The sequence below is a fragment of the Aythya marila genome, assembly GCF_965140915.1.
Source record: "Aythya marila genome assembly, chromosome: 7".
In the NCBI taxonomy this organism is placed as follows: domain Eukaryota; kingdom Metazoa; phylum Chordata; class Aves; order Anseriformes; family Anatidae; genus Aythya; species Aythya marila.
Genome location: NC_139048.1, coordinates 27918658 through 27945953, shown reverse-complemented (window position 1 = coordinate 27945953; position 27296 = coordinate 27918658). Strand labels below are relative to the sequence as shown.

At 45.1% G+C, this 27296-nt stretch overlaps 2 protein-coding genes across 2 annotated transcripts in view; both read right to left on the bottom strand.

The window, feature by feature from the left end:
* CHAT (choline O-acetyltransferase) overlaps positions 1-22760 on the bottom strand; it is a gene marked incomplete at its 3' end in the record, with an annotated part of 35186 nt that extends 12426 nt beyond the window's left edge. The window contains 9 exon segments of the mRNA XM_082764666.1: positions 89-189; positions 2229-2398; positions 8983-9160; positions 10161-10341; positions 13087-13140; positions 14585-14703; positions 16885-17076; positions 19934-20078; positions 22708-22760. Of these exon segments, the coding sequence (XP_082620792.1) occupies positions 89-189; positions 2229-2398; positions 8983-9160; positions 10161-10341; positions 13087-13140; positions 14585-14703; positions 16885-17076; positions 19934-19996 (1058 nt within the window). The 5' untranslated portion in view covers positions 19997-20078; positions 22708-22760.
* A 1816-nt stretch (positions 22761-24576) lies between these two features.
* Positions 24577-26188, bottom strand: SLC18A3 (solute carrier family 18 member A3; the record flags this gene model as incomplete). The annotated part of the gene is made up of 1 exon (XM_082764665.1): positions 24577-26188. The coding sequence occupies one exon, from the start codon at positions 26186-26188 to the stop codon at positions 24590-24592; it is 1599 nt and encodes a 532-aa protein (XP_082620791.1). The 3' UTR covers positions 24577-24589.
* Between the last annotated feature and the right edge of the window lie 1108 nt (positions 26189-27296).

Sequence of the window (27296 nt, the reverse complement as noted above, 5' to 3'; positions counted from 1 at the left end):
AACAGGGCTTAGTGGCCCTGTGCACCAGGGGAAATTTGCCACTGGCAGAAGCTTCCTGGGGTAGTTGCTGCACTGAGAGGGGACTCACATGTGCTTGAGCAGGTGTTCAGTGCACTGCACCAGTACGATGCCATCGAAAGGGGAGTGTTCACACACGGTGCCACAGACTCCGTCTCTTCCTACCACAAACTAAGTAAAGGAGAGAACAAGTGCAAAATATGTAGTGAATAAATCATAGGTTACTCATGATGGCAATCTAAAAAGTGATGTTGTCATTGCTCGCTTCAAGGACTTCCTTGACTTAAAGATCAGTGGGACACTTACAGACTTATCATGGGAGACTTTCTTGTCCTGTGAAAGTCTTTACGTTCGATCCCTTTCATGCTGCTGTTTTGGACTGAGGCCAATGAGAATGTAAACTTTGGTAAATGACCATTGTAATCTGGACATTGGATTTAGCATCTGCTTTATGGTACTGAAAACCCCAGTCACTAAAAAACAAATTAAAAACTTCACAAAAAACAGGCTGACTTTCTTCCCCAGCTGGGAGTAATGCAACTACTTTACCTGGGAAGTCCCTTAGTATCACATTTTATTACAATTTTTGTATCAAGTGAGCAAGCTCATCCTTGTTTGATAGCTTTCTCATGGCTTGTTTTAATGTCCTGCTTCCTCTTTGTGTTTCTGGTGGTGTTTTCTTCATTCCCCTCATCCTCCTTGATTTCATTGCATACTGGTATAACTGCTGCACTGCGAGTTAGTGATACCCTCATGTAGTCAGTTATTTCTGCACCTCAAACAACAGCCAATGTCTCAGAGCAAACTGCAACCTGTCTCATGTTTCCTGACTTTTTTCTTTATCCTCCACCCCCCTTCTTCTGAAGCATCTCTGGCTGGACTTTTCACACTCAGCTCACTCTGTAAATTTGTCCTCATGTGCACATCCTGCCTCCTTGGTCTCCAGTAGTTTCCATGAGGCTTTCAGAGTGTGTGTGTGATGCAGAAAGTTTACCTGGATGTTTCCTGATGCCTTACTGCAAAGCTGAAGAAGGGTATGGAGGGAAAGAGCAAGTCTTTCTGTGGAAACGGCTATCTATGAAATCTCTATTTGCATGAAAGAAAATGGGATCTTTTTCTCCCGAACAATTTCTCTTCACCTTTGAACTACTTCTGGTCTGCATACATCGCACCAGGTGCAGCGCTCCTGCACACTATGCAAATGTATTTGTTTCCCACTATGTTCTGACAGTAAATGAAAATAAGGGCTTGTTTATTCTCATCTTCTTGAAACATCTTAACTAGTGGCCCTGCAAATAACAGAGGAGTCTAACCGCAGACAAATGGGTCTTACAGACAAATATTTCATTCTTTAAAAACACAGCACTGGAGTCTGCTAACGATGTCATTTGCAGTGGCATAAATCAGGAATGACTACTGAAATAGATTTGCGCTAGGATAAATCAGTGCAAATGAAATTTGTTTAGTGGTCTCTCTTTTCATGTTGCCGTTCTTAGATATGGCAAAAACAACCAGCATTGCGCAATCAGTGGATCAGTCAAGGTTTTTTCAATTTTTCATGAGGTGTCAACAGTGTTGACAGTTGGAGATTAATACATTGCTTCACCCTGAGTCTATTGCAAACTGAAAATAACAATGTGACACTTTCAAATATGACAATCAAAGCTTGATTGGGAAAGAGGCTTGAGAAATCAACACTTCCAGGAAAGCCTTGGCAAGAATGTTATTAAATGAACATGCAGTCTGTTAAGTGGAACTTAATACTAACTTAAACACAGACTAAATTACAAACAGTAGCATTTCTAGGATGTAGGGAAAATGTGTAAGAAGAGAAATCAGGGAAAGCTATTGTGCTTTTCTGTTTTGTTTTGGACTGTTTGTCCAGCATTTTTTTTTCACTTGATTGATTATAATAAATGTGTACTGCTTTTTATTAGAAGTCTGCCTATCTGTATGTCTGTCTATCTCCCTGCCTCCTCATGCGCAAACACCAACCTCGTGGGAGGTGAAAGTGTCCCTGTGTTGAAGACCCCCAGCCAGTGAGGCAGTAGGTCTGCTTCCCCTGCCCCACAGGGAGCACCAGCCCTGCCTGGTGGATGCAGACACCACCTCCCTCTCTCTCCCATGTGCTTCTAAGTGGTCCCTACCACAAGCACAACTGAAGTTCTTTGCCACGTGCAAGTAATATCATAGTACTGTAAGGTTTTTACCTGCATAGGTTTGTCATACCAGCGATTGGCCCCGTTTTTATGGTAGCCTCCCCCATGTAGCAGTTGCAATGCCATGTTTGTATCACTGAGTTCCACCCCGCTCGGGCTGTCCAGGCACACCAGGCATATGCATCGTTCAATCATATCAAGAGAGTCACGGTTAGTGGAGTCTGGAGATAAAAGAGTGAAACGTTCACATCTTCTTACCTGTAGTGCAAGACTGGCTGGGGAACCTGCTACCTTGGACAGCATTAAAGATCTCACTCTCACTCTGCCGTGAGCTGCTGTCTGCAGAGCTCTCAACAGCAGAATATCCTTGGTGCAAAGAGTCATTACCCCAAGGCATTCATTCATGTGTTAACTTTGTTGTGATTCAATATGATTCCGTAATGTCCACTTTCTGGCATTAATTTCCTGAAGTACTAATACAACCAAATAGATTGATTTTGCTCTTATAGCAAGCGCTGGTTATTTATTTTATATGTAACAGTTACAGAGAGGACAGGTGGAAAATGGAGAATATCAGAGCTCATGCTATTGCTGCAATGCTGTGGTATTCTGCTGTGGAGCAGTAGGACCTATGCTGCTTTTTGCTGTTCTCACATTAAAACCCTTTTCTGGACAAGAAACAGCAGGGCCCGTGTTGGTTTTGTGTTGTTCTTGCATCAAAACTTTTAACTCTTTTATCACTGATCATTTATTGTTGCAATGCAAATAACCCCTGGACAGGGTGAACTTCCTGTATCACATGGATAAGGTTGTGACACCATCAGTTGCCACCTTCCACTTCCCCACCATCATTTGTGTGTTTCTGAATATAACGTGCTTTTTCTGGCTGCTTCTGAGTAAAATGTAAAGGTAAATGTTTGCTGTGCTTCTGAGGGCCAGCTTGAGGCACAGGAATTATTTAATTCTGAGGACTTAATACAGCTCATAATTGAAAGGATAGAAGTGTGGAGCCTATAACAAAGACTTGTTTTCTTCAAAAGCATGTAACATCATTAATTGCTGTTAAATGGTTGTTAACAAGATCAAAGGATAAAGGACTTTTAAACATTGAGTTAAAGTTCCTTCTGCTCTTTACGGATCAGCTTTCATCTGTTGTTTTTTGCCAGATTTCATGAAAATGTTTGCTTGAAAATGTTTTTAACTAAAGATATGAATTCAGATTGATCAAAATTTCTTGCAAGTCTGTTCTAAGTTCAGCAAATCTGTGCTCAGTTCAGGAGATGCATTTGAAATATGGAGCAATCTCAAAATGTACATGTTTCTTAGTTTTGCAAATATGAAAAGTAGTTTGATCCTCTAAAAGAAAAGCATTTTTCAATGTTTAAAAAAAAAAAAAGAGTCCTTTTAGAAATGAGTAACGTAGGTTAGTGACGAGCTAGAAAGCAACACGTGCTTGATATGCAGGGTCATTCTCCAGACTCAGTACAGAAAAAAGTGCAAATATGCAATAATTGTCAAAGGCGACGAGAAGGAAAGGCAGGTGATAGGGAAGGAAGGGCAGGCTGGGAAGGAAGCAGGGAGTTGTAGCCTCTTGCGGGTTATGGAAAGGTGATGTCTCTTGCTGTTTGTTGTTGGCTCCTGCAAGGGAGCACTGGCAGCCAGGGACCCTGAGGGACAGAGGTGGCCAGCCTGGCTTCCTGCAGGCTGTGTGGAACATGGTGGGGCACACAGTACCTCGTCTGCTCCTGCCCATGGAAGCAGAGTCCTAGGGAAGGCACCTGGTGTTCCTGCCACCTCCTAGAATGACTTGAGCCAGGAACCTGTAATTGATTTCCTGGTTCCTGTGAGCACATAGGCTGAAGTTTCTGCACCAGATGCCAGTGACCTGTGCTTCCCTGCAACATGTGAAACACTGGTGGCCCTGTTAGTTGTCTTCTAAGGCATTCAGAAGCTTTATAAAGGATAAGTGTCCCTATCCTCTCGGCCATAAAGTTCTTTTAGTACATGACACTTGTTCGTCTGAGAGTAATGGTGGTATTTATTCCATAGATGCTCTGGGCTCACAAACACAAAGGCTGAAAAGGGCTGTGTGAATGAATGTAGCCCTGTATACACAAGCTGCTGGTATTTGTGGACAGGCATCTTCAAGGAAAAACTGGATAGTGATTTACAAAGTGCTCACAGTTTGCACAGTGCCCTGCTTTATTTTATCTGATGGGTTTATAGATATTGTATTGTGTCTGCTGCCCTCACATCACTGACAGATATAAAGCCCTTTTGCTGACATATGGCTTCAGGGTAGCTTGATTGCAGGTATTACAGTGAATAAAATTAAGATTTGCTAGAAACAGGAAAGCAGTTGAAAGATGTCCTTACAGACAAACCAGGCATGTTCAGAGAGCTGATCAAACACTCACAAAATTATCATATCAAGCAATGAGATGCACAGGATCTCAAGAACCATGACTAGATATGGGAAATAAATCTTTCAGAAAGAGCTGAAACAGAGAAGCACTAGAAAAAGCCTAAACCCCTGCAAGAAGTGTTTTTTTTTGTTTTGTTTTTGTTTTTTTTTTTTTTTGTTTTTGTTTTTTTTTTTTGTTTTGTTTTTGTTTTTTTTTTTTTCTTCTAATGCACATGAATACATTAATACATTGACTTGGCCAGTCAACTTCTGCTTTGTTGAGGTTCTGGGGTTTTACTTTAAAAAGGAAAAAAATGCAAAAAAAGTCTGGAATTGAATTCAGATACGGTAGGCATGAGACAGCAGCAGCCCCTATACTCAGGAGAGTGGGTTAATTATGCAGCCTGAATACAGTTAAAATACTGACTGTATTTATAAATCAAAGATGTCTGTGTTTATCACCATTCCTTTAAAATTTCCTCACTTAGAAGACCTTCCCTCTACTTGTTGTCTATGCAAGCATATGTCTCCTTTGTAAGCTCTACAGGCTGCTGTTTGTCCTTTCCTTCCTGAACCATCCTCTTTTCTGGCCCAGTACGGAGCAGTTGTGGAGTGATTCCTTCCACCTCATACTGCTTCACCAGTGGCTTTTCTATCCCTGTTAGTTACTGTTGTAAGAACAACAGGAGTTGGATTCAGTGATCCTTGAGGGACCCTTCCAACTCAGGATATTCTATGACTCTAACATTTCATCACTGATAAGGAAGAAAAACGGTCTGTTGAGTCTTGTAAACATATGTAACAGCAAAGCGTTGTTGTATTTAGAGGAGCTGTACTAATGCAAGTGGCCTAGGATGGGATCCCTGCTTAGATCCTTTTGCTAGTGCAGAGTCTGTTTTTTTCAGCTGCGTAACTAAGTTGATTTGCTTCATCATTAAAATGAATATTTTGGCAAATGCCAAGTAATCCAGAAACACCACTGAGATGGTTCTATTAGTTTTTGCTGATTTTTTCCCTTTTTTTCTTTAAGATGACATGGGATTGCAAACATTATTTAGCTGCAGGTGTCAAGGTGTATTCACTGTTTTATCCAAAGGTGCAGCCTGAAAATAAATGATTAGGTGTTTATCTTGGTTTTCATTAAAATACAGGAATCTTTCTCTTCCCTGCTTTAAAAAAAAAGATGGAGAGAAAAAAAGCCTGAAGATGAAACTGGTACCGTATTATAGGCTTAGACAGTGAAAAGCAAATAACAATATTTTTTGAAATCTCATTTTGTTTTGCTTTCTGCACACTGAGATTGCCTCAGAGAATTACTGTCTACATAGACAACTTTCCAGCTCTAAGTAAGAGCTAAGAAAGTAACATGGATTAACAAGATGGTGACAAACCACTACTCTTGTTGGCATTGGATCTACTGTGCCAAGTTCACTGAGTCACAAAATTGAGTTTAGTGACTGCAAATCTGGTATTGTTTATAACCACTAGTAATTTTGTTGTCTTGTTAGAAGTACACTGTAATCAAAGAATGAGTTATTTGATGTGAGTAGAAAGCAATAAGAACAGATGAAATGATAGGTGTGAAATGGAAACAGTATGCTTGGCATATATGCAATAGGAAAGTGCTTATTGTCTGTTAACCCAGGCTTAACATGTGCAGAAAGTGGAAATTAGAAGTCAAATGAGGCCTGGACACAAGAACAAAAAAGAGCAAACAGAAAATGAAGGAAAAGCATTTATGATCTAAAGAAAGCAAATATTTTTTTAATGCTGGTTTCTAGTGTCCTGACTATAGGTTTGTTGAAGCTGGTGATGTTTCAATGAAATACTTCAATGGAATTCACTCTTCAGTGATGATTACTTTTTAATCAACCCAAATAGTACTTAGTTATTCAGTATTATGTGTCTATTGAATAGAATGTGAACCCATTTTCAGTGAGACAATCCCCAACTTTTTTGCTTTAAATGACCACAACTGACTGAAAACAGTCTGTTCTCCTGTAAAAATGCATGAAATGAATTTCTCCTGTGAACCTATGATTTATTTTAGGCTATGTAATGGATTATGAAGAAATTGAACACTGACTGTAGTTCCAAATTAATTTACCCTACTGATGATGTGTAGGCACTCATGATCTCAGAGAAGCTATGACCCTGACAAAATTTTGTGTGGGTAGAAAGGAGATTCAGAAGAAAATACATCTGCTTTTTTTCCTTCATATAATTAACAATAGCCTTATACCGAAAGAGTGAAATATTGATCCAAATGGGAGAAGAAAATAAAGGAGGTAATTTTGAGTTCTGATGCCAGCTCTTCAAAATTATGAGCGTCATCTTTGAGGGCAGAAGATGAACTTAGCACGTGTAGATAGAGAGGATGGCTTTTACTTGGTTAACACCTTTGTGCATCATCGGGGTCTGGACTCTGCTAGTATGGAGCTAAGAACAGGAAAACACTCACAAGTCTGAAGTTGCATGTAGAGTGGCAGGGGCAGAATGATGTCCACACATGTTCCAGCAATTCAAGGAGTAAGGTGTGCCAGCCCCCACTGGGGCCGGCAGTTTTGAAGGTTTCCCTTCTAGCCTTGCCTAACATCCTATTTGCTTGGCTCCTCTTTGATGCTGAAGTAACCTCCCCATCCAGAGAAGTTTCTTTCAGGTTTGTTAGACCTTCTAATTCTGCTGATTATTTGAGAAGCACAAGCAAAACTTTTGCTGAGCAGGGGGACAAAGAAGTGGAGCTCCTGAGAGTGAGAGCTCTACCAGCAGGAGGTTTGACAACCAAAGCAGCTAAACAGACAGGGCCTGGCTATGCAGCATTAATGGACTTAAAAGCAAACGAGAATCTTAGAGAGTCAAATTAGAGCCAAGCATTTCAGAGAAATAGTATCCAGTGTCAATCCAGAGAGGTAACATTCTTCAACACAAGTGGATTTTAGCCGTAATGTCATGCCTTGCAGCTCTGAATATCTAATTTTCCCTGTTCACGGAATGAATCTCATTGCTTTAACAGAGGTAAGCTAGAAGGTGCCTCCGAGTCACCTGTCTTAAAAGGCACTTTCTGAGCATCCTTAATCGTGAGAGTACACACACCAGAATTCATCAGCACCAGCACTCACTAGTACAGGAGTGTCATACCCTGCAAATTGCACCAGGTTGGGATCTTGTTATTTTAACAGGGGGAAAAAATCGTATTTCCTCTGTTAACTTTCTTTATCTGTTAACTTTCTTTAAGCTACTGTGTTACAACCTGACTGACTGAGCGTGAGGAGAACACAGTGGGATAGATGCTCTGTAGTTCTAACATGCAGATTTTAGGAAAGCCAGAGAATCTTCTGGTTTATGCATTCTGGTATCATTCATCAGTTAAAAGTTTAATAACCTCTCATTGTTTATAGACTATGTAGCCTTGCAGAAGAATTACTATTGTCTTTGTTATCTATTGTTAATCTGTAATATCAGTCAGGAGCAGGTGTATATAGTAACATATATAACGCCCTAATAAGCACAGAGAACTTTGAATAGGAAAAGGGAGTATCTTCCTTGGGATGCTAAAAAAGTTTTGAGACTATAGGCAGCTCTCGTATATTCCATGGCGTTGGTAAAACGGCAAACTTTTCTGTGGCATTACTGAGTTGGGAATAAAGAGTTGAGTTAACATTTTTTCACAGGGGAAAAATGAATACCTCAGTCATCTAAAAGGATAAAAATAGGGTATTTACATCATTTAGCTTCAAGGTGAAATATCTAAGGTGTGAAGCAATAGAGATGACTGATTCCACCCTTTATTTTCATCTGTTTCAAAGTCGGGCCTCCAAAGTCCAGCTAAATGCTGTCTGTTGTTGGAAGAGAGAGGTAACTATCCCCAAATTATAATTGGTGTCACCTTTCTTAGATACGTAAGATTTGGGTGAATCAGTCTTTGTAGTTTCTCTTTTTTCTCCATTGACTAGAGAGAGTACACAGCTAGATTAAATAGATGCTTAACGTTTACATGCCTTTGTTAGATGAGATGAAAAACATCTAATAGTTGCCAAAAGCTGAGGGTACATCACTCCTATTGGTACATAATGGATATGAAGAAAGAGACAAATCACAAAATCTGATGTAATGCAATTTATGTGATGAAAAGCAGAAAATGGAACGAGAGGTATTTACATGGCGTAACACTTAAACATACACAGCCACAAGGTCAAATCATATCTGCTGTTTCCTTTGTAACGTACATCTGAATGATTACAGGCATTGAGTTTCCTCCTGCCAAAAAAAATCAGCAGTGAGGTTGCACATTCAGTCCTATATTTGCTGTAAGGTTCACTCCCAGCAAAGAAAGGCAATGATGGTGAGGAGGAAGAGGAGCAAGAAGATGAAGAAGAGAAAGCTGGGATTGCTGCTGCTAACCTTTCATAAGGATTGTCCTGGCCTCTGCCCACTCTGTTCTTCCATCTGTTGTCAGCAGGCCAATTGGAGGCAACATTTCCTCTTCATTCTCTGCCATTTTGGCTATCTTTCGTAACTGAGTGAAAAGATCTCCCTCACTGAGGCGACGGAAATTAATGACAACATCCAAAACAAAAAACTGGAAAAAAAAAAAAAAAAAAGACAGAATTCAGAAGAACAGTCACAGATGTGTTGGGCCATTACTGGTATAACACTTTGACTTCGCCTGGGTAGATGTTCTCAAGGTGCTGAGGTCCTGCCTGGAGAGCCGGGCCTGTGGACCACGGAGAGCAAAACCACTGGGGACTGGCCCAGGGCTCACCTCTACTGGGTTTTTACAGCAGTGGCTATATGGTACTTGCATGGTACGTTGGACTCAAATAAAACAAACATATGTTATTTGAATAAGCGTAAAAACACAAGAGAAGATAAAAACACAAAGTATGTAAATACTTTCTGTGGTATTATTTGTTTAAAAATGGCTTACAGAACCCAGAGAACTTCCTATTGAGGTGAAGAACAGGACTTCCTGGAAAAGGTACTTGCTGGGATCTAATCCTTCGTTCAGTGGAGGCCTGTGGGTACACTACAGCTGCAGTGCTACACAAGCTGGGTGATGAGGTCTTCTGCCCAGCCAATGTACTCTGCTGCTTGAGGGGACTTGCTGGTTGGGCCAGACTCACTCTAATGCTTCAGTATTTCTGCCTGCATCTGTGCTGACTTCTGCAGGTATAACTTAGTCCCCCTTACATGGGAAGGTGGTATATATGTCATGCATTGTGTGCCAATCCTTGACTGTCAAGAGAAGAGTATTTCCAGCAAATGCACTCGAATAAGATTTTTTTTCCTCTGTGGTTTCTCCTCTGTTTAATAAACATTTTTGTTTGAATAAGAAGGCAAATGAATTCTGCCACATTCCTCTTTTCTGCATCACTGTACTTAGAGCATAATGTGGGCTAAGGACAAAAATGCTGCAGAAGCATCTTTAGGAAATATTGACAGCAAATCCTCGGTAAGCAGCGAGCTCATACGTAGCACGCTAATTGTGTTTCTGAACAGTGATTTGATTAGGCTCTTCTTGAGTAAATTTAAACAAACTAAGAAATATAGAAAGGTATAAAAAAAGAACACCCATTTACCTGATTGTTACAAGCAACAATGATGTGCTCTGGTTCTGGCATTACACTGCTTTTCTGGGCCACAAGGGTATCTTTGGTATGTCCTGGAAGACGATAGGAAGAAAAGAGTCCATAGTATTGCTTCATACAGAGAGGATGACCAGACAGCTGTCCACGAGCAAAATCAACAGGTAAAGCATGGCTGGAGAGAGAGAAGAAGAAAAACAAAGCCAGAGAAAAAGAGGGGAGAGAGGGGGGAGAAAGAGAGAGAGAAAGAAAGGAAAAGAAATCTAATCTGTCCTTTGTTCTGTTACAATTAGATCAGGTATAACACAAATTGAATAATAAAACGAGATTACGGTATAAGGGAAATAGATGAATTCCCATAACAAAGTTAAATACATCATTCCTGGCAGCCTCATGCATATTCATTAAGCAATTTCATTATCATCTAGTGGAAAAAGAAAAAATAGCAGGTCACGAGCAGTTTTGCAATGTGCTTGGGAAGCCTGCCTAGGAGGGACCCCAGAAACTTGCCCGGACAGAAGCCAGCAGCAGCAGAAGGGCTGAAAAAGATGTAGCAGCTTGAAAAAAAGTAGTGATGGAATTCAGTGCAAATGACAGCAGCCCTGTTCTGTACCGAGTAGTTAGAGCGACATGTGAGAAGGCCTCCACTCTGGATGCAAGGGCCGTGCCTGATGAACAGGAATGGCTGGAGCAACACAGAAGTCATTTCTGTTTTTCAGAAAGCCTTGCTTATCCTTACTTAGATCTATGGGGAAGTAAATACTGAAAACCCATTCCCCTTTAATTGGAAGGCACATGGAAACAACACTTCTTAAAAGGCTTCTTTAGTGGCAAGAAAAAAAAGTTATTGCAATTATGATTATGGACTGTAAAATATCCCACTGACACTGCAGCAGGAAATAATGGGATTGTCACTTAGGAGAGGCTGCAGAGACTGCAAGAGGATCTTATTGATGGTTTTAATTGAGGTTTTCCCTCAGCAAAAAAGGACAAAGCTTCAAGCCTGCCTGAAAGGGACCAGGGCAAAGCAGCACACAAGGAGGGTTACTCTCAAGCAGCTGGTACAGGATAGCATTTTATGCTAGTTTAGCTTGTTTAACTTCTTTAGGACTGCAAAAATTCTAAACCAGGGATATGCACTTCAGTTCCTGGTTGTTGAAGTCTCGGTAGTCCTTATTTCCTTGTAGAGTTGCTTCACTTTTTTTTTTTTTTGTTCCTCATCAGCAAAATAGGATTATCAGTGTTCCCCTTCTCTCCTTTTGTATAATGCAGAAATCCTCTTGTATTTAACATGTTATTTAGCACACAAGTGTTAAAAAGTCTTAGAGAGCATCTATGGTAATCAAAAATAGTGGATTAGCATGGTAGATTTAGATAAAGCAGTCTGTAGTTGCAGCAGTTAGGAAGGGAATTATAAACTTTGACTGATGGGACCAAAAATCTTATACCAATTTAGTAGATGTCTAAGATCTTGTGACTGTCTTACATTAGCAAGTTTGGCATGCTCTGAAATATTGATTCCTGGCACTTGTATGGAGTAACTGCACAGTTAAAACTAAACACTTGGGTTTGGGCTGGGATGTGCGCATCTGTGTGTGAGATGACCCTGGAGAAGCTAGCAGCAGACTTGCTGGTGGAAGTCCTTGGCAGCAACAAGGAACTGAAGATGGTACAATTAGAGTGTCCTCATAATTATACAGGAGGGCTGATAAACAAACAGCAATCATAATACGAGGGTGCTCTACTGAGGACTTAAATGATTATTGACCTAAGGCAAGCAAATCTGATCACAGGAGTCTTTGGTTCTAGAGTAGTAAGGCCAAAATAATAATTTAAGTTATCCTTTGGTTGAGTAATGCGGTTTCTTAGCTCATCTCAGATGCTGTTATATAAAGATGCAATGAACTGCATTAGTATGCAACAGTACTTCATAGCACATCAGTCCTGGTCTATGACATATCTTGCACAAAAGTACTTCTTAAAAAAGTACTACTTCTATACTTTCTGAGTAGCTGTCAGACTTTGGAAGTGAAAAAAACAGACCTTTTCCTTTTTTTTTGTTTTTTTTAATCTGATTCATAAAAGATAGGGACTATGTTGTTTAAATATGGATTTTGCTTTCCACATCCAAATAAGCATTGGTTACAGCATATCACACAGGCCTGTTGTATTTCCAGCCAGGAAAACGATCCCTTCTCCTCTATGGTGTGGTGTCTGCTGTGCTTGGTTCGCCGCTATTTCTGTTCTTCAGGGAGCAGTGACTTTAGCAGTAAAGTTGGAACACACTGGGTGAGGCTAGGTGGTGCTTTGTAAAATGCTGTCATGAGCTGCCTCATGACTTAAAAAAGAATGGATTCCCTTCCTGAGTTTATATACAGAAAGTAACAATGGAATATGCAACCTGTTTGTTTTCATTACCCACTGAATCAGACTGTTTGTGGTAAGGCTTCCTTCTTCTGGTGGGATGTGTTATTTTTCTTTTGGTGGGGGTGCAGAGGGCTGATGTTCTACATGGAAGGTGCAGTACCCGGTGGGTACGGCACTGCGGCAGGTGGCTGGTACCCAGGTAGGGGTGCGGGCTGCGTTTCTGCACTGCTGCTCTTTCGGTCTGGGGAGCACGGCCCTCCTGGCATGCTTTCAGTAGCTCTGTTAGGAAGATTGTGTGTGTCCTTTGGGTTGCACTGCACAAGCGCAAGTGATGACTGCCAGGCATCAAAAAGCATCCTTCCCCAAGCCATTAGACTGCAGTAATAAAGTGGAAAGCACATAAAAAATTGCTGAAGCAGCCGTGCTGGATCTCCAGCCCTTCCGAATGTTGGAGAGGTGTGACACAGCCTCACTTTGGGCATGTTACAGCACCCTTGAATCAGAAGCCCTATAGAGCAGGGCTCCACAGCAACTCTCCTTCCAAGTTACTTACGTGTCTAGTAAAGCTTTATAGTCTTGCACGCCCGAAATAAGATTGGCAGCAAACCTGCAAGTAACAGACAGAAGTGACATCAGTCTTTTGTCATTCAGCAATGCTGGACTGCTTCCGAGAGAGAGGAGAGCCTGAATGATTGATGACACAGCAAAAGGAGAGAAAGTCTTCTGGGTTGGCAAGAAGAGTCCCCTGCCTACACCCAAATCCTAAATTAATTCATGTCAAGAGAAATATGCAATCCCAGAGACGGACCCTTCAAATGGTTAAACTGCTAGAGTAGGAAGCCTGAAAGCATTTATTTAGAGAACGGGAGCAGAGGCTGAATATTTAATAGAATCCTTACCATGGGTTTCAATATCAATACTCATAAGCTGTCCAATTTATTAGAGTACTTCCTGTCCTAAGCAGATATTCTTTCTGCAGGGCTGCAGACAGGTGTACTATTTCCTGACACTGCCCATTTACATTGTGTCTGAATGGGAGGCTCTGAGAGAAATATTTCCATGTTTAAGCATGTGCATTAGCAAATGCAAAGCTGAGGTTTTTAGAAAGCTGTGCACACAATAAATTCAGGCAGTAATGAATGGAAGCATTTATTGTTATGTTTAAAGTAAAGTAAAGAGACACACTGGCTGTCTATGCAAAATGTTAAAATAACATATCAGCTTTGAGGTTCTGGCTGGTTTATAACAGCATAAATTTATATGCAGTTAATTCTTCCAGTAATGAGCAGCTAGAGAGTGCTAAAAGCAAAGAGGAAAATTGCATTATATGAAAGTAGATTTTATCTAGTTTACTGTTTAAAAGGAGAAAATGTTTTGGCAAAAGCTGAAAAATGGAATCCTGTTTTAGGGGTGTCTGGAGAGGTATATTCTGTGCTTGGCGACTCCTCTACCTTTCCACTTCTGAAATTACTGTAATTGCCCATAACAGTTCAAGGGAGAAAGGTGAGTTCAGGAGCTGGGAAAGATGGACCTGAAGGAAGCCATGTTCCTCAGGAGGAATGATCTCTGAATTCCTGTTCTTAGATCTCCTGTATTTCTAGTGTCCTTTTGAACACCTGGAAAGGACAATTTAATGCCAATATGGCCTTCCGGTTTGCAGGGTGAGTAGGTGTCATAATGATGGCATGTTACAGATTATATTCCTTTAAACAGCATGTCAGAAATTAGTATTTCCTTTTCGCATCAAAAAATGGTTAATTTGAATTATACAATGTAATACTTCGCATATATTCCTTAAAAACAAAAAAGAAACAAACAAAAACAACAACAAAAAAACAACAGATAAATGCTATGACATTTTTTCATGCAATAAATGCAACAGTAATGACACTTATTTCTGAATTGCTCTATGAGTAACCTCAGTTCTTCTAGGAAATCATTTAATGGTTACAGCCCTTATTTTTCAATGAAAGTTGATTGTCTCTTTGCAAAAGCAGTATATTTAAAATATCCTTTCATTTAGTGAAAGATACAAACTCTAAGTATAGTACCTCAGCTGGTCATTTACATCCTTGAAATACTGACGAGCAAAAATAATTGCTGGGCTGGAATTGACTGGGAGAGGCAGCCGGTTGTTGAGGTACATGTCATCCAACCAGTAGTTAAACACCTGAGGGAGGGAAGGGGACAAAACATGGTCTTAGAGCTAGGAGTGACACCCAGAACAGCATTCGGAGTGGGGGGTGCTTGGTGCCCCCGGTGTCAGGCATGGGCTCTGATTAATGGAGCCACTGAGCATTTTCAGTCTGGGCTCTGTGACCTCAGCTCAGCTGAAATCAGCCGCAATTCCATAATCCCATTTTCAATCAATGGCAATTTACAGCATGTTCCATTAAAAAGCAAACAAGCCCTGTATTGTGGTGGTTTTGGTATTCTGTTGTTTGCTTCCCTCTACGAGAAAAAGATCTCTGAGTACAACATTCTAGCTGCTGACTCCTGCATAGTGACTGGGATATATTGGAGAGGCAGACAGAATTTTGTTTAGCAATGGCTTTCCTCAAGGGGCTACAAATATTTGTCAACAATGCCAAGATGCTCTGTTGTTAGCCGTCAGATACCATCCTGAAAAAGGCAGAGTGAGATAAGAATTTTCTGAGCCTAATGGCTTGGTACAGGAGATACTGGCACGTGAATAGGGCCCCTGGAGAATTCCCTCTGTGTCCACTGACACAAATGCAAATCACCAGTGCTTGACCCAGACAGTCTATATTTCTAACCATTTTTATTAAAAACGCAGAGGTATGGTAATGGTATTCTTCATGTCTGAGTAAGGCTTAAAGAATTGTTATTTGGAAAATGGAGGACTTCCTAAAATGATGAAATGGTCTGTCTGAGTTTAGTGGGCATGCTTTGCGTATAGGAACTATATACAACAATGAAATTATGCAAAAATAATTATGAATGCATGCATCAGTAGAAAAAGCTTTCCTCTGAGATATTTCATTGCTGTTAGAACAGATGCATCCCCCACAGTCTCTGGAGTCTTCAGGAGAACAGAGCAGAGCTGTACCCTGTCAAGTAAAATTCCCGGTAAAAACAAACAAACAAACAAACATTTTTGATTTAAGGATCAGGTTTTTGTTTTTAATAACCAGTATTTAAAGCTGAGATATTTCAGAAAATGCTTATATGTCCTTCCTTTGAAGGTTTTATGCTCTAAGTGGTTAAATGAAGAGTTTCCTCTTGGCATTAACAATGCCATTTAAGAAATGGTTAATGTAGCCACCAAAACCATGAAGTTCTATGATCTGAATAACAAAAGCAGATTGGGCGGTATTTAGTGGAGTCCTCAGACTGTGGCAACAAGTAGAAGAGAAACTAAGCACTGCTTTTAAAATAAAAGCACTGCCCTCACTGTAGCTTTTTTTTCTGACTATAGAAAGAGAAACAGAGTATTCTAGTGGATCACATAACTGACCAGTTAAGGAATAATAACACTTCACTGACATCAGTAGCAAGCCTACAGGATGTCACTAAGTCCATGAAACCACTTAGTGGCTCTTTCCCTCGCTGGGCTGGAAGGACTTCAATAAAATCAGTGTTTCTATTTTCCAGTTGCCATATTCTTACATGGCGAACGCAGGCAGGATGAGCTGTGACTTTGTGGAAGTTTGAAATCTATTTATTCTATAGCTTATTTAATTTTCCAGTCTTGGAAAGGAGAAACCTAAACAAAAAAGGCTGAGGTTTCATTATTGCCTGTGTGCTATATATATGTATGTGTGTGTATATTCTACCAAGAAGGTACTTCGGAGTCACTACATTAGTACACCATGACAATGAATTTCAAACAGCAGTCTTATTTGAAAGAGGAATTCCTATCCCTAAGTATTCCGTTCCAGAATAATTTGACAGCAAAAGAGCTTTGGCTAGATGGGTGTACAGCATACTTCTTATAGCCCTATCAGATTTCGTTTTTCATTTGATTAAAAAATCTAATTGAGTCTAATTGTCATTGAAGAGAAAAGCTGAAACTACATCCCAAAAGGATGTAACATAGTGCGTCCTATAGGTAGCACTTACACCTGGGTCCTGAAATGAATGAATTCCCTCATTTATCTCAACAAACTGTTGACCTGAAAATGTAACAATGACGTGGATTTTAACACTGTTTGCAAATTCTAGCCTAATATGTCTGAAATATTCATTCCCTTTGGTAGAACCTGACGTGATCCCTGTTTTGCAGAGACCTGTTGAAAGAAAGCAGCGCTCACATATAGAACATTGCAGATAGTTTGTAAACGAGCATCTTCCAATACAGCAATTATATTTCTAATCTGTATTTTCTTACCCAGTTAGTTGTCTTTTCCCTTCTTTCCTCAAGGATTTGCTGTAACGATTCCCCCAGGCCTCCTGCAATCCCAAACTGTTCCACAATGACCTTGGTCTTTCTAAATTGCTCTTCTGGCACCAGGTGTTTCATGCACTGTAGGTACATGTTTAAGGTCTGTTGCAGTGGTGGAACGGGAAGTTTTGGCACAACCTGATCATAAATAAAAACAGATTAGTAAGCAACTCAGCTTGTTCCCAAAATGTCAGGTTTTGTTGTTGTTAGATAGGCAGGGTGGATGTTGGTACGCTGTTGGGTTGGCCCCAGCTGGCAGAAAAACACCACACAGTTGCTTGCTCACTTCCCCAATCAGGGGAAGTGAAAAGAAAAGTGGAAAAAAAAAAGTGAGGAAAGAGAGGAAAAAAAAGTGATGCGAAGGCAATCACTCACTGCCTTCCACAAATAGACATGCCCGGTCAGTCTCCAAGCAATAGCTACCCAGCCCAAAACTGCTGAGCATGACAGTACATGGGATATCCCTTTGGTCAGTCTGGGTCAGCTGTCCCGGCAGTGTCCCTCCCAGCTCCTTGTGCACCTTGATGCTGTGCAAGTACTGCTCAGCAACAGCCAAAACAGCAACATGTTATCAGCAGTTTATCAGTCAGAAATCCAAAACACAGTGCCCTATGGGTTGCAGTGGAAAAAAGTAACTCCATCCCAGGCAGACCTGGTACAGCAGCATTTTGTAGCAGTAGTAGTAGCAGTATTTGGTTTGTAGTAGTAGTATATGGACTGGACACTGATTTTGAGATCTGTAAGTGCAGGCCAGTGTATATCAGAATGGTTCTGTGGGCTGAAACCAGTGCTTGCCTAGCCCAGCAGTCTCTGCTAGGTGTCAGTAACAGATGCTTTGGGAAACGGAGAGGAACCAGGGGAGGCCCAGCCTACATGTATAGGCTCTTGCACTACCCCACAAGCAGTGGGTTAGAACAAATTGGAGACTTTGGTTAGGGCTGTTGCATTTAACAGCTGTGATAGTCCTGTTGCATCCCTTTTTGAATCCATTTATTCTGTTTTAGCAGTTGAGATGACTGATCACTGCAAATGTAATTGTGAGACTTCAGTGGAGTTTCATTAGGTCATAAAGTGCCTGGACTTTAGGCCATAGTATGCAGCTGTACAAAATCCTGAAGTGGTGCTGCCTCTTCAGTAGCTCTATTTTTAGGCCAATGAATTTTTCAAATGGATATGCCAAGAAACAAGTGGGAAAGAAAAAAAAAAAAAGAATATAAGAATATTACAAAAAAAAAGAATATTCCATAGTAAAAATTCTAGAAATCCTAGGACAAACAAACAAATTGGCATGACACAAGCATATATTCTGAACTAGACTCAGGAAAATCTTCAAATACATTCAAACATAATAAAATAATTCATTATGAGAAGGTACTTCATTAGTAAAGAACGTACTTAGCTTGTGATCAGTAAAACCCTAAGTTAATATTTGATAACATGATTGGTTATAAAATTGCAGAAATAGAAAATGTGCTGGTCTGCCTTTTTGTTAGCACTGACTACATACAAGAAGACCATAATGAGAATCCTCAACACATCTGAGTTTCACCCTACCAAAACTCTGTTGTCAGTCAGCCTGAAACACTTACAGAAAATGTGATAAAAAACATGTCTGTTGATACCTGCTTTATCCATATTCTGTTTGCTAAAGGAAACCAATAGGATCTGGGAAGAAAACAAGCTCATGCTGTCCAGACAATTGATCTTCCTTTTTTTTTTTTTTAAATGTAAAATTAAGCAAGTAAAGTGTAATTAGTCATTTAAAAGCCAGAGGAATTATGGAGGCACTGGGAAAATCAGGCAATGAAGTAATCCATGAAGGACTGGGAAATTGCAAAAGGGTGGTCTGATGCTCTAAGCACAGATCCTCGTGGAGGTAGACATGTCTCCCAGTTGAGAAACAATAGTGAGTGTGGACCATAAATTTTTGGAGAGTCTGTTCCTTTTATTAGATTTTTGCCTGTCTCCTTAAACAGGTGAAGTTCAGCTTTTTTCACTTGCACTTGATGTAACAGACATTCATTTTCAGAAGATTGTACAACCACAGCATGATTTCGTTCAGAAGAGATGCCTGGCAGTCACCTAGTCCCACCTGCTGCTCAGAGCAAGGCTAGCTGCAAACTCCTTTGCCAGTGCATGCAAGGAGGGAGCAGGATGGAGGAAGGGCTCTGAACAGACAGCAGAGAGTGGGTGTCCTCTGAGCTTAAACCCCTGCACTGCCTTGTCACAGCCACAGGAAAGTCAGTGCTGCGCTGCATTTCCCTATCTAGAAACTAAAGATGACAGATGCTTATACACAGTGTCATTGGATTACCCATTACTAATGGAGATGCAAATCCAGTTTAGCCTATAATACACCCTGGATCTCAGAAATAAAAGAATGGTAATTCTTCAGTTTCAAGCTGTATTTAGTCTGGAATCTGTTCTGTCACTGATTTCGTTGCTAGAGAAAATAAATGTGCCAAATTTCTTTTTGATACGTAAGTTTGGCCTGTCCTTTCTGGATAAGGTTATTGTACATTTTCATGAGTCTGCTTGAGGGAAAAAGCTTTAAACACAAAGGGATTTAAATGACTAATGATAGGCATAAACATCCGGCATCTTTTAAACCCACTTGCAAATGAATCATATGTGATAGTTTGATAGTTTTGTACTGTTAAGAAATAATTATATGCCATCTCTGCCCATGTAGTAGTGCATCTGTTTGTTGTATTGCAATATTTCACTTGCTAGAATTCTTCATGGGATGTTGGGAAGAGGACTGTATGTGGATATGGGAAGCACTAATATTAGTTCCTGAGTATAAACTGCTGCAGGTTAAGTAGTGTTCCATGAAATAAAGAAAACTACTCTAGAACAGAGCTTGGTTTACAATCATTAAAGTAATTAACCTTAATTTACAGCATTGGTCTTACTGTCAGCTGTTAAAAGTAATCCATCTTGAACCTGATTTTTCTTTTTTTTTCTTTTTCTTTTCCTGGAAACAGTCACTTACCGTCTCATCTTTACTGGACGAATCTTTCTCCTTCTTCTGCATGTTTTTTTCTAGGACAGGCATTCCTGCATTTCTTTTGATATTTTTTGTAGAGGACAGAAATTGAAATCACTTGGGGGCACTTACAGAGCCTCACGCCTCAGTTCTGGAAATAGAAAAGATTTAAAGTCCAGTCAGTACCCATTATTTATAATCAAAATGTTCATGGGAAGTATTCCCTGCACAAGCATGCACAGAAGCTTCAGAATGCAAAACTGAAGAGAAATAGAAGTACAAGATTCAAAGCTAGCTGATCTGAGCCCTGTGGAGATTGCTCTGACAGTCTGTTTGTCCCATTTCGCTATAAATTTATTTCTCTAAAACTATCTGATGCACATAAACAGTCCCTTCTCAGCAAGCATTATTTTCTCACTCTAATCTACTTTGCAATGCATTGTGCCATGATCTGCACACTTTGTATTACTGTTAGACATTAGCTGGAGGAGAGAGGTGGCTGTTCTATGAATGTACTTGTGTCAGGACAGGTAGCCATAAGGTTGCAGTTAACTATGTACGGATTTTATATGCCCTCCTTTACCATTTTATCTGAAAGCACTGCAGTCTTTAAATGTATTGATCCACTGACACAGTAAGGTGCTGTCACCTTCGTGTTAGAGATGTGGAAGCAGCAGAAAGCAACTCAACGGAGATGTGCCTTTCCCCCCTGCAGGCTGGAAGCTCACAGGGTGTGGGTGCTTCGGGGCATAGCTTCTGGGCTGCAGAAGGGCTGGGAAAGGTGGCATACACTGTGTAGGAGTCACTTGGACCTGCAGCCTTTCCAAATAGCATCTACTTATCCAGGAGATGGCTTATCCTGACACAAGTCACAGAAGTCATCTGTGACAGAGCAAATACTTTTGTGCGTGTCTCTCTGGTATTGTGCTTATCTTGATTTCCAACTCTAAAGATGCCTCTTACTCATTTTCTGTACAAGAATAGGCAAGACATATTTCTTTTCATATAATAGTGCCCATGCCGAGCCCTTGTCCTTCAGTTACGGTGGTACAGTTAAAACAGCAGTAGTTCTGTGTGTGCAGACAGGTCTTGACAGATCACAGGAGTTTCTTTTTAATTACTTTGTACTGTGGGTAAGCAAAATGTAAAAGAGCATCTGTTGACTAAATAGAAAAAGTCATATTTTCTTTCTGAAACCCTTGGGACTACAAATTAAGGGCACATGAATTACTTCTACAACAGCTTTTAAAAACATTTTGAATAAAAAGTTCAATGGATGAAAGTGAAATGAAGAGTTTTGGCTAGAGATGGGCAGGGGGGACTTTGTGTTATTCCTCTCCTGAGGAACTGGCTTGGTGATTGCAGTCTTGTTCAATTTGTACACTGTCACTGACACCCTGAGTAGATCCTGTCCTCTCCCTGTCCTGCACTGCCAGTGGGGTTGTGTGCTGTGAAGTAGGTTGTGTAAGGTTGAGAGATGTCCCTGGGGCACTGCAATGAGCCACACAGCAAACTCATGTTGATCTGTCATCTGCTCAGGATTTCAACCCAGGTGAGAGATGATTTCCCTTGCCGAAAGGCCACATTAACCCGCTGCACTGTTCCACTCCCTCTTGTGTGCTACACAAGTCTCATCACATAGCAGCGCACTCTACTCCTAGCAACCCAGGTTCAAAGCTCTGCAAATAACAGGCACGTCCTGCAGCTCTTGGGTGGCTTGCTCACTTGTAGATGTGCTGGCCTCAGCTCCCCGCCAGCATTCAAATATCGAGCAGCCATTTTGTCTTCAGAGACCCTATTTTCCCCTAGAGGAAAACCTTGCTTGCTGTTCTCCTTACTGGGACTTCTGTTCTTTCTTTGCTGAGGTTGTTTGTCAAACTGCAGTAAAAAACCACACAAACTCCAGGTCCGTACTAGCTCTGTGTCCGTGGGAAGTAGTGCTAATAACAGACTCACATATTTGTGAAATGAGTGTGATAAGGAGTTTGGTGGTGATAGAGTGAACTGTACTCTCCTCTGTGGTACGGATGAACTGAGGCTTTGTCTCTGGTTTGGCAGCTGCCAGCTTAGCATCACACCCAATCCGATATTTGCTTAATATTGAACAAGGCAAACTGACACAAGAGAAAAGCCTGCAGAAATTCAAGATGACTTCAAAGTTGCTCACTGGGATGGTTGTGAGGTGCATTGTCAAAGTTATTAAGCAAAAGAAAAAAATAATCCTAGCTGTTTTTATTTACAGCTAGCTGAGCTGGCAGGCCAGGGTGAGCGGCTTAGCGGGACGGCTGCGAGTCACGGCAGGCTGGGGAGCCGGTGGCTTTGCCTGCAGCTCCCAGCAGCGGCTCAAATCCGCAACAAAAGGCACTGATCTCCCGGGCAGCTGACAGCAGCAGGACAGTGCTGTGAGCACTGTGCTGACATACACCGAGTTCTCCGTGCAGTCGAACCCGGAGGCAGCCTGCCGCACCTCGCACCGCGGCGTTGCGCGACCCCCTGTGCCGGTGCTTGCCCCGGGCGGTGTCAGGGAGCCCCGCTCGAAGTTCCCGGGCTCCAGCGCTCGAAGTTCAGGGGCACACAGGCGGGGTCGGGCCCCGCTGCTGCCGCCAGGAACCCCCGCGGCTCGCAGCCGCCACGGGACCGCGGGGAGCGTTCCCGGCACGGCAGCCCTGGGCACCGCCGCCCCTTCCCTCGCCGTGCCCCCGGGGAGGGCACCGAGCCCCCGCAGTACCCCCGTCCCCCCGCCCGGCTCTGGCCGTCGGGGCCGCGCCGCCCGCCCCTACCTGCTGCTGCTGCTCGGGGCGCTCCGCAGCGGCTCCAGCCGGGGTACCGCCACTGCCACCTCCTCGGCGGCCGGGGCCCCTCTGGGCGAGGGCGAGCAGAGCGCGGCGTGTCCCCGCCGCCGCCTGGCTCCTCCCCGCCCCCGGCACCGCCCGGCCCGGCCCGGCCCGGCCCTGCCCTGCCCGCCCCTCCCTTTGCGCGCAACAGGCTCGCCGCCGCGCCCCAAGCACCGTCGAGGGCAGCCGAGAAGCTCCCCGGAGGCGGCAGGGGGAGCTTCGGGGGCCCGCAGCTCTCCGCGGCACCGGCTGCCCACGGAGGGCATCGCCGGCGTCGGGCGAGGCCCCGGGCCGTGCGGCTCCGCCTGGCTTGCACGGCGAAGCTGGAGGCTGCGGATTAGGGGAACGGGGCTCGGCTCCGTTGCCCTCGGCCGGCCCCGCCGTGTCACGGCGCCGCCGCGCTCTTCTCGGGAGCTCTGTGCCCCGTCAGCGGCGGCGCGGCCGCCCCGACGGGAGCTGCGGGGCTGCGCGTCCCGGGCGGCAGCTTCTCCTCCGCGCCCGGCTCCCCGGGGCCGGCCGAAAGCCCTTCAGTAGTTGCCGCGGCTGTTCGTGTCTGCGCTTTGCTTCTCTCGACAATATAAGTCTTTTATTTCGTTTCCTAACGAGGGAGGAATTAAAATAAACGATTTTGGTTTATTTCAAGAGAAATTTCCAGAGCAAAGCACGCGCCCAGGTTCCGTTGCGGATAGATCGAAGGTTTCCACTTTTGGCGACCGTTTGCCCAAGCCCTTCTCCCCGATTTTCTTTGCTTTGTTTAACCCCCACCGGCTGCGCTGGGCGCTTTCAGTGCGATCGCGGCAGCGTTCAGCACCACGAAAAGCTGCTGGCAGTGTGACCAGCGGAACGTTTGTAATTCACGATCGGGAAAACTAAAATTAAATTCTTGTGAGAGTACGACTTGGGACCACGGGGCCGTTTTTAGGCGATGGCCAGCATGTTGGCAGTGCAATGTTGTTTGCTCGGCCCCGTTAACGTATGTTTGGAAGAATGAACGAGTACATTTCCTACAGGGCTTTCCTGCTGGGCAGTTTGGTACCCGATGCGATCGGTGCTAGGAGGAATTGTTATCGTAGGGGTTACACTGAGCAAAACCAAGCTCCCTCTCACAAGCAGCCCGCAACAATGAAACAAAGACAATCGATCCCCTTCAATTCCATTTATTCAGGTTCTATTATTCTTGTAGTTCGGACTTCAACATAATACAGCATATTGCACTTACCAGAGAGCAGCACAAGAGAAAAAAAAAGAAAAAAGTACAATACTTCAGTTTATTCCCAAGGTAGAATAAGACATTGTGATAGTTGTTGCTCTTCTTAAATATATGAAACCAACTGAAAATCTAAGTATATGTACACCAGATTTATTAAGTCCCTAAATACACCATTTGAAATTTTACACAGCCTTTTTTGCTTTTCTTCTTATTTTTTTTTTACAGAGATATACAGTATTTCAGACACAGTTTCAGCTCAAGAAAACTTTGCACAATTATGCCCCAGCTATGAGGCTGTTTTTTTTGGTTTCTGTTTGTTGTTGTTTTTTGTTTTTGTTGTTTGTTTGTGTTGGAAGGACCCCCTCCTAGATTTATGCCAATGATCACTCTGATAATGTTCTTCAGGATTTCCCTTCCCCCCCAAACACACCTTGCCAGAATGCTGAAGGAAATACCGATTAAAATAAGTCTAGAAGAAAGCCATTACATCATGACAAAGGTTAAACTGTATATATTGCACGTCGGTACAGAAACGGAATGCAGTAGTACTCTCACCCCCCACCCTCCCTTTCCCCTCTCCCATGTGTCCCGCCTTGTTCCCAGGTGGTGTGGGAGAACCTAACTGTACTCATAGTCTGATGAGTCCTCCTCAGACACCCCTGTCAGGTCTCTGCGGTAAGAGTCCGTGCCATTCTCCTCTGTCTCACCCACTGGCCGCAGGCTTTTGCCCACGCCTTTGCGCTCCTCCATTTTGATGGTGTCATAGAGTCCCTTAGGTCCTTCTTCAAGGAGGATGTTCCTCTCCGAGTGTGAGGGTTTCATTTGGCAGACATTTTTGAGGAAGAGGAGGACAGGGGCATAGAGCACGTTGGCGAGCCCCATTCCCAGGTTGAGCTGCGCGAAGCCCATGGTGTGCACGATCTGGCCGGCCACAATGGGCCCCAGGGCGTACGCCACGGAGTAGGAGATGTCCGCAATGGCGTAGACGCTGCCATAGACGGAGACATGGCGTACGTCCACCAGGAAGGCCAGGGTGGGCAGCAGGGCTGTGTCCACCAGAGCGATGCCGAAGCAGATGCCGCAGAGGGGAACGATGACCTGGCCGAAATTCCTGCAGGCAGGCACCAGGCAGGAGCTGGCGCCGATGATGGCCATGCCCAAGGCCCCGTAAAACCACTGGAGGTGTGGGTACGCGGCAGCCAGCCGGACGGTGACGTAGACACCCAGCACGTGGGGGAAGAAGGCGGGCAGCCAGGTGAGGCCCACCTCCCACTCGCTGGCCCCCATCGACTCCTTCATCCAGTTGGCGATGGTGGGCTCCAGGAAGGCCAGGGGGATGTTGCAGGTGGTCAGCGCGCCCGCCACCACGGCGATGTAGGGGTCGACCATGAGGCGGTGGATCGGGGTGCCCACGGGCATGTTGGCCCGCGCCCCGGCGCCGCAGGGCGGCTCGACGGCGAGCAGCAGCAGCCCGTCGAGCAGGCAGACGGCTGCCAGCACCAGGAAGGGCACCCGCTTGCCGGCGAACTGGTAGAGGACGCCGCCGAAGGGGGGCGCGGCCAGACTGCCGAAGGAGATGCAGGCCAGCGCCGTGCCCAGGGCGCGGCTCCGCGCCGGCTCCTCCGAGTAGCGGTCGGCGATGAGCGCGATGCCGGCCGTGTCGGCGAAGGCCGAGCCCAGCCCCTGCAGGCTGCGCGCCGCGAACAGCGTCGCGTAGTTGGCCGCGAAGGCGAAGGTGAGCGTGGAGAGGAACATGACGGCCAGCCCGGCCAGCAGCGGCAACTCGTAGCCCACGCGGTCGATGAGGGTGCCGCTCAGCGGGTTCACCAGCAGCTGCAGCATGGCCTTGGAGGCGAACAGCACGCCGATCTGCACGTCCTCGTTGCCCCCCGTGCCCGGCGGGTACCGGGCGGGCAGCAGGCTCCGGTTGCCGCCGCCGCTCTCGTTGGCCCCCGCGGGCGCGGCCCGCCCGGCGGCGCCCCCTCCGCCGCGCATGGCCGCGATGTAGTCGGGGACGATGGGCACGATGACCATGTAGAGCATGTTGTCCAGCAGCAGCGCCACGCACACCACCAGCAGCAGCAGCCGCCGCTGCCGCCGTGCCTCCCCCATGGCCGTGCCCAGCCGCCGCCGCCGCTCGCCCACCGCCTCCGAGAGCCGCGCCACGGCGGCCCGCGCCCGCCCCGCGGCCCCCGCCTCTGCCTCTGCCTCCGCCATCGCCGGCAGCGCCGCCCCGCCGCCGCCCGCAGGGGGCACGGCGGGGGGGCCCCTCCGCCGCCGCCGCCTCCTCCTCCTCTCCTTCTTCCTCCTCCTCCTTTTCTTCCTCCGCCGCCGCCGCCGCCGCCGCCGCCGCCGCCGCCGCCGCCGCCGCCCGAGCCGCCCGCCGCCGCCGCTCACCTCTCCGCGGCCGCCGCCAGCCCGCGCCGCCGTTGCGAGGCGGCTCGGCGGGGCCGTCCCTCCATCACCACACTAATAAGCGCCGCGCACCGAAACCCCACCCGCGCCCCCCCGCCCGCCCGCCGCGCCCCGCCCCGCCGTGCGGCGCCCAGCGGCCGCGGGAAGGGGGCTGCAGGGCCGGCCGGCACGGGGGGGCTCTGCCCGCCCGCCCCCAGGGCTGCTCTCGCCGCCCCGACGGCGCGGCAGCACGGAGCCTCCGCGGCTCGGCGGCCGCCCGTCGACGGCGCGGCCCCTCCGACACCGTCCCGGGTCCCCGCGGCCGTGCCTGTCCGGTGTAGCGCCCAGGCGGGCAGACGGACGGACAGACGGCCGAGACGAGCCGCCGGCCGCCGGGCCGTTACCGGCTCCCCGAGCTGTGCCCGGCCGGGGCTGCGGCTGGAAGCCCCGCGGGGCGGGCGGCATCGCTCAGCGCGGCGGCTTCGGTGCTGCTTCTCGGCTTCCCCACGAAGCAGAGGGGAAATTTCGTTACTCCCGTAACCGAAACGTTACGCGTCGGCTGATCCAAGGAAGCGATCTGCCGAAGACTGAGAAATAACTGGATCTCCCAGCCCAGCGGTTCCTGGGGGGATGTGGAGTTTGGGCGCCTTCATTTGCTTGCGTAGCTGGGCTTCCGCAACTGAAAGGGAGGTGATTTATCTGTCAGTTGCAGAGTCTTGCTCTGTTGCAAGAAAACTGTCTAGATGACCAGCAGGACTTTAAGACAGATCTCTGCGTGGAGTGGCATACAGAATTGTGCTTACACACAAGTGGAGGCTTAAAGCACACTTCATAGTACCCCAGGACATCCATATTGTCATTGCTATCTTTATTTCGTATTTGTTTATTGCCCGATGTAAAACTACAGAAATACACCACTGACAATAGGGAC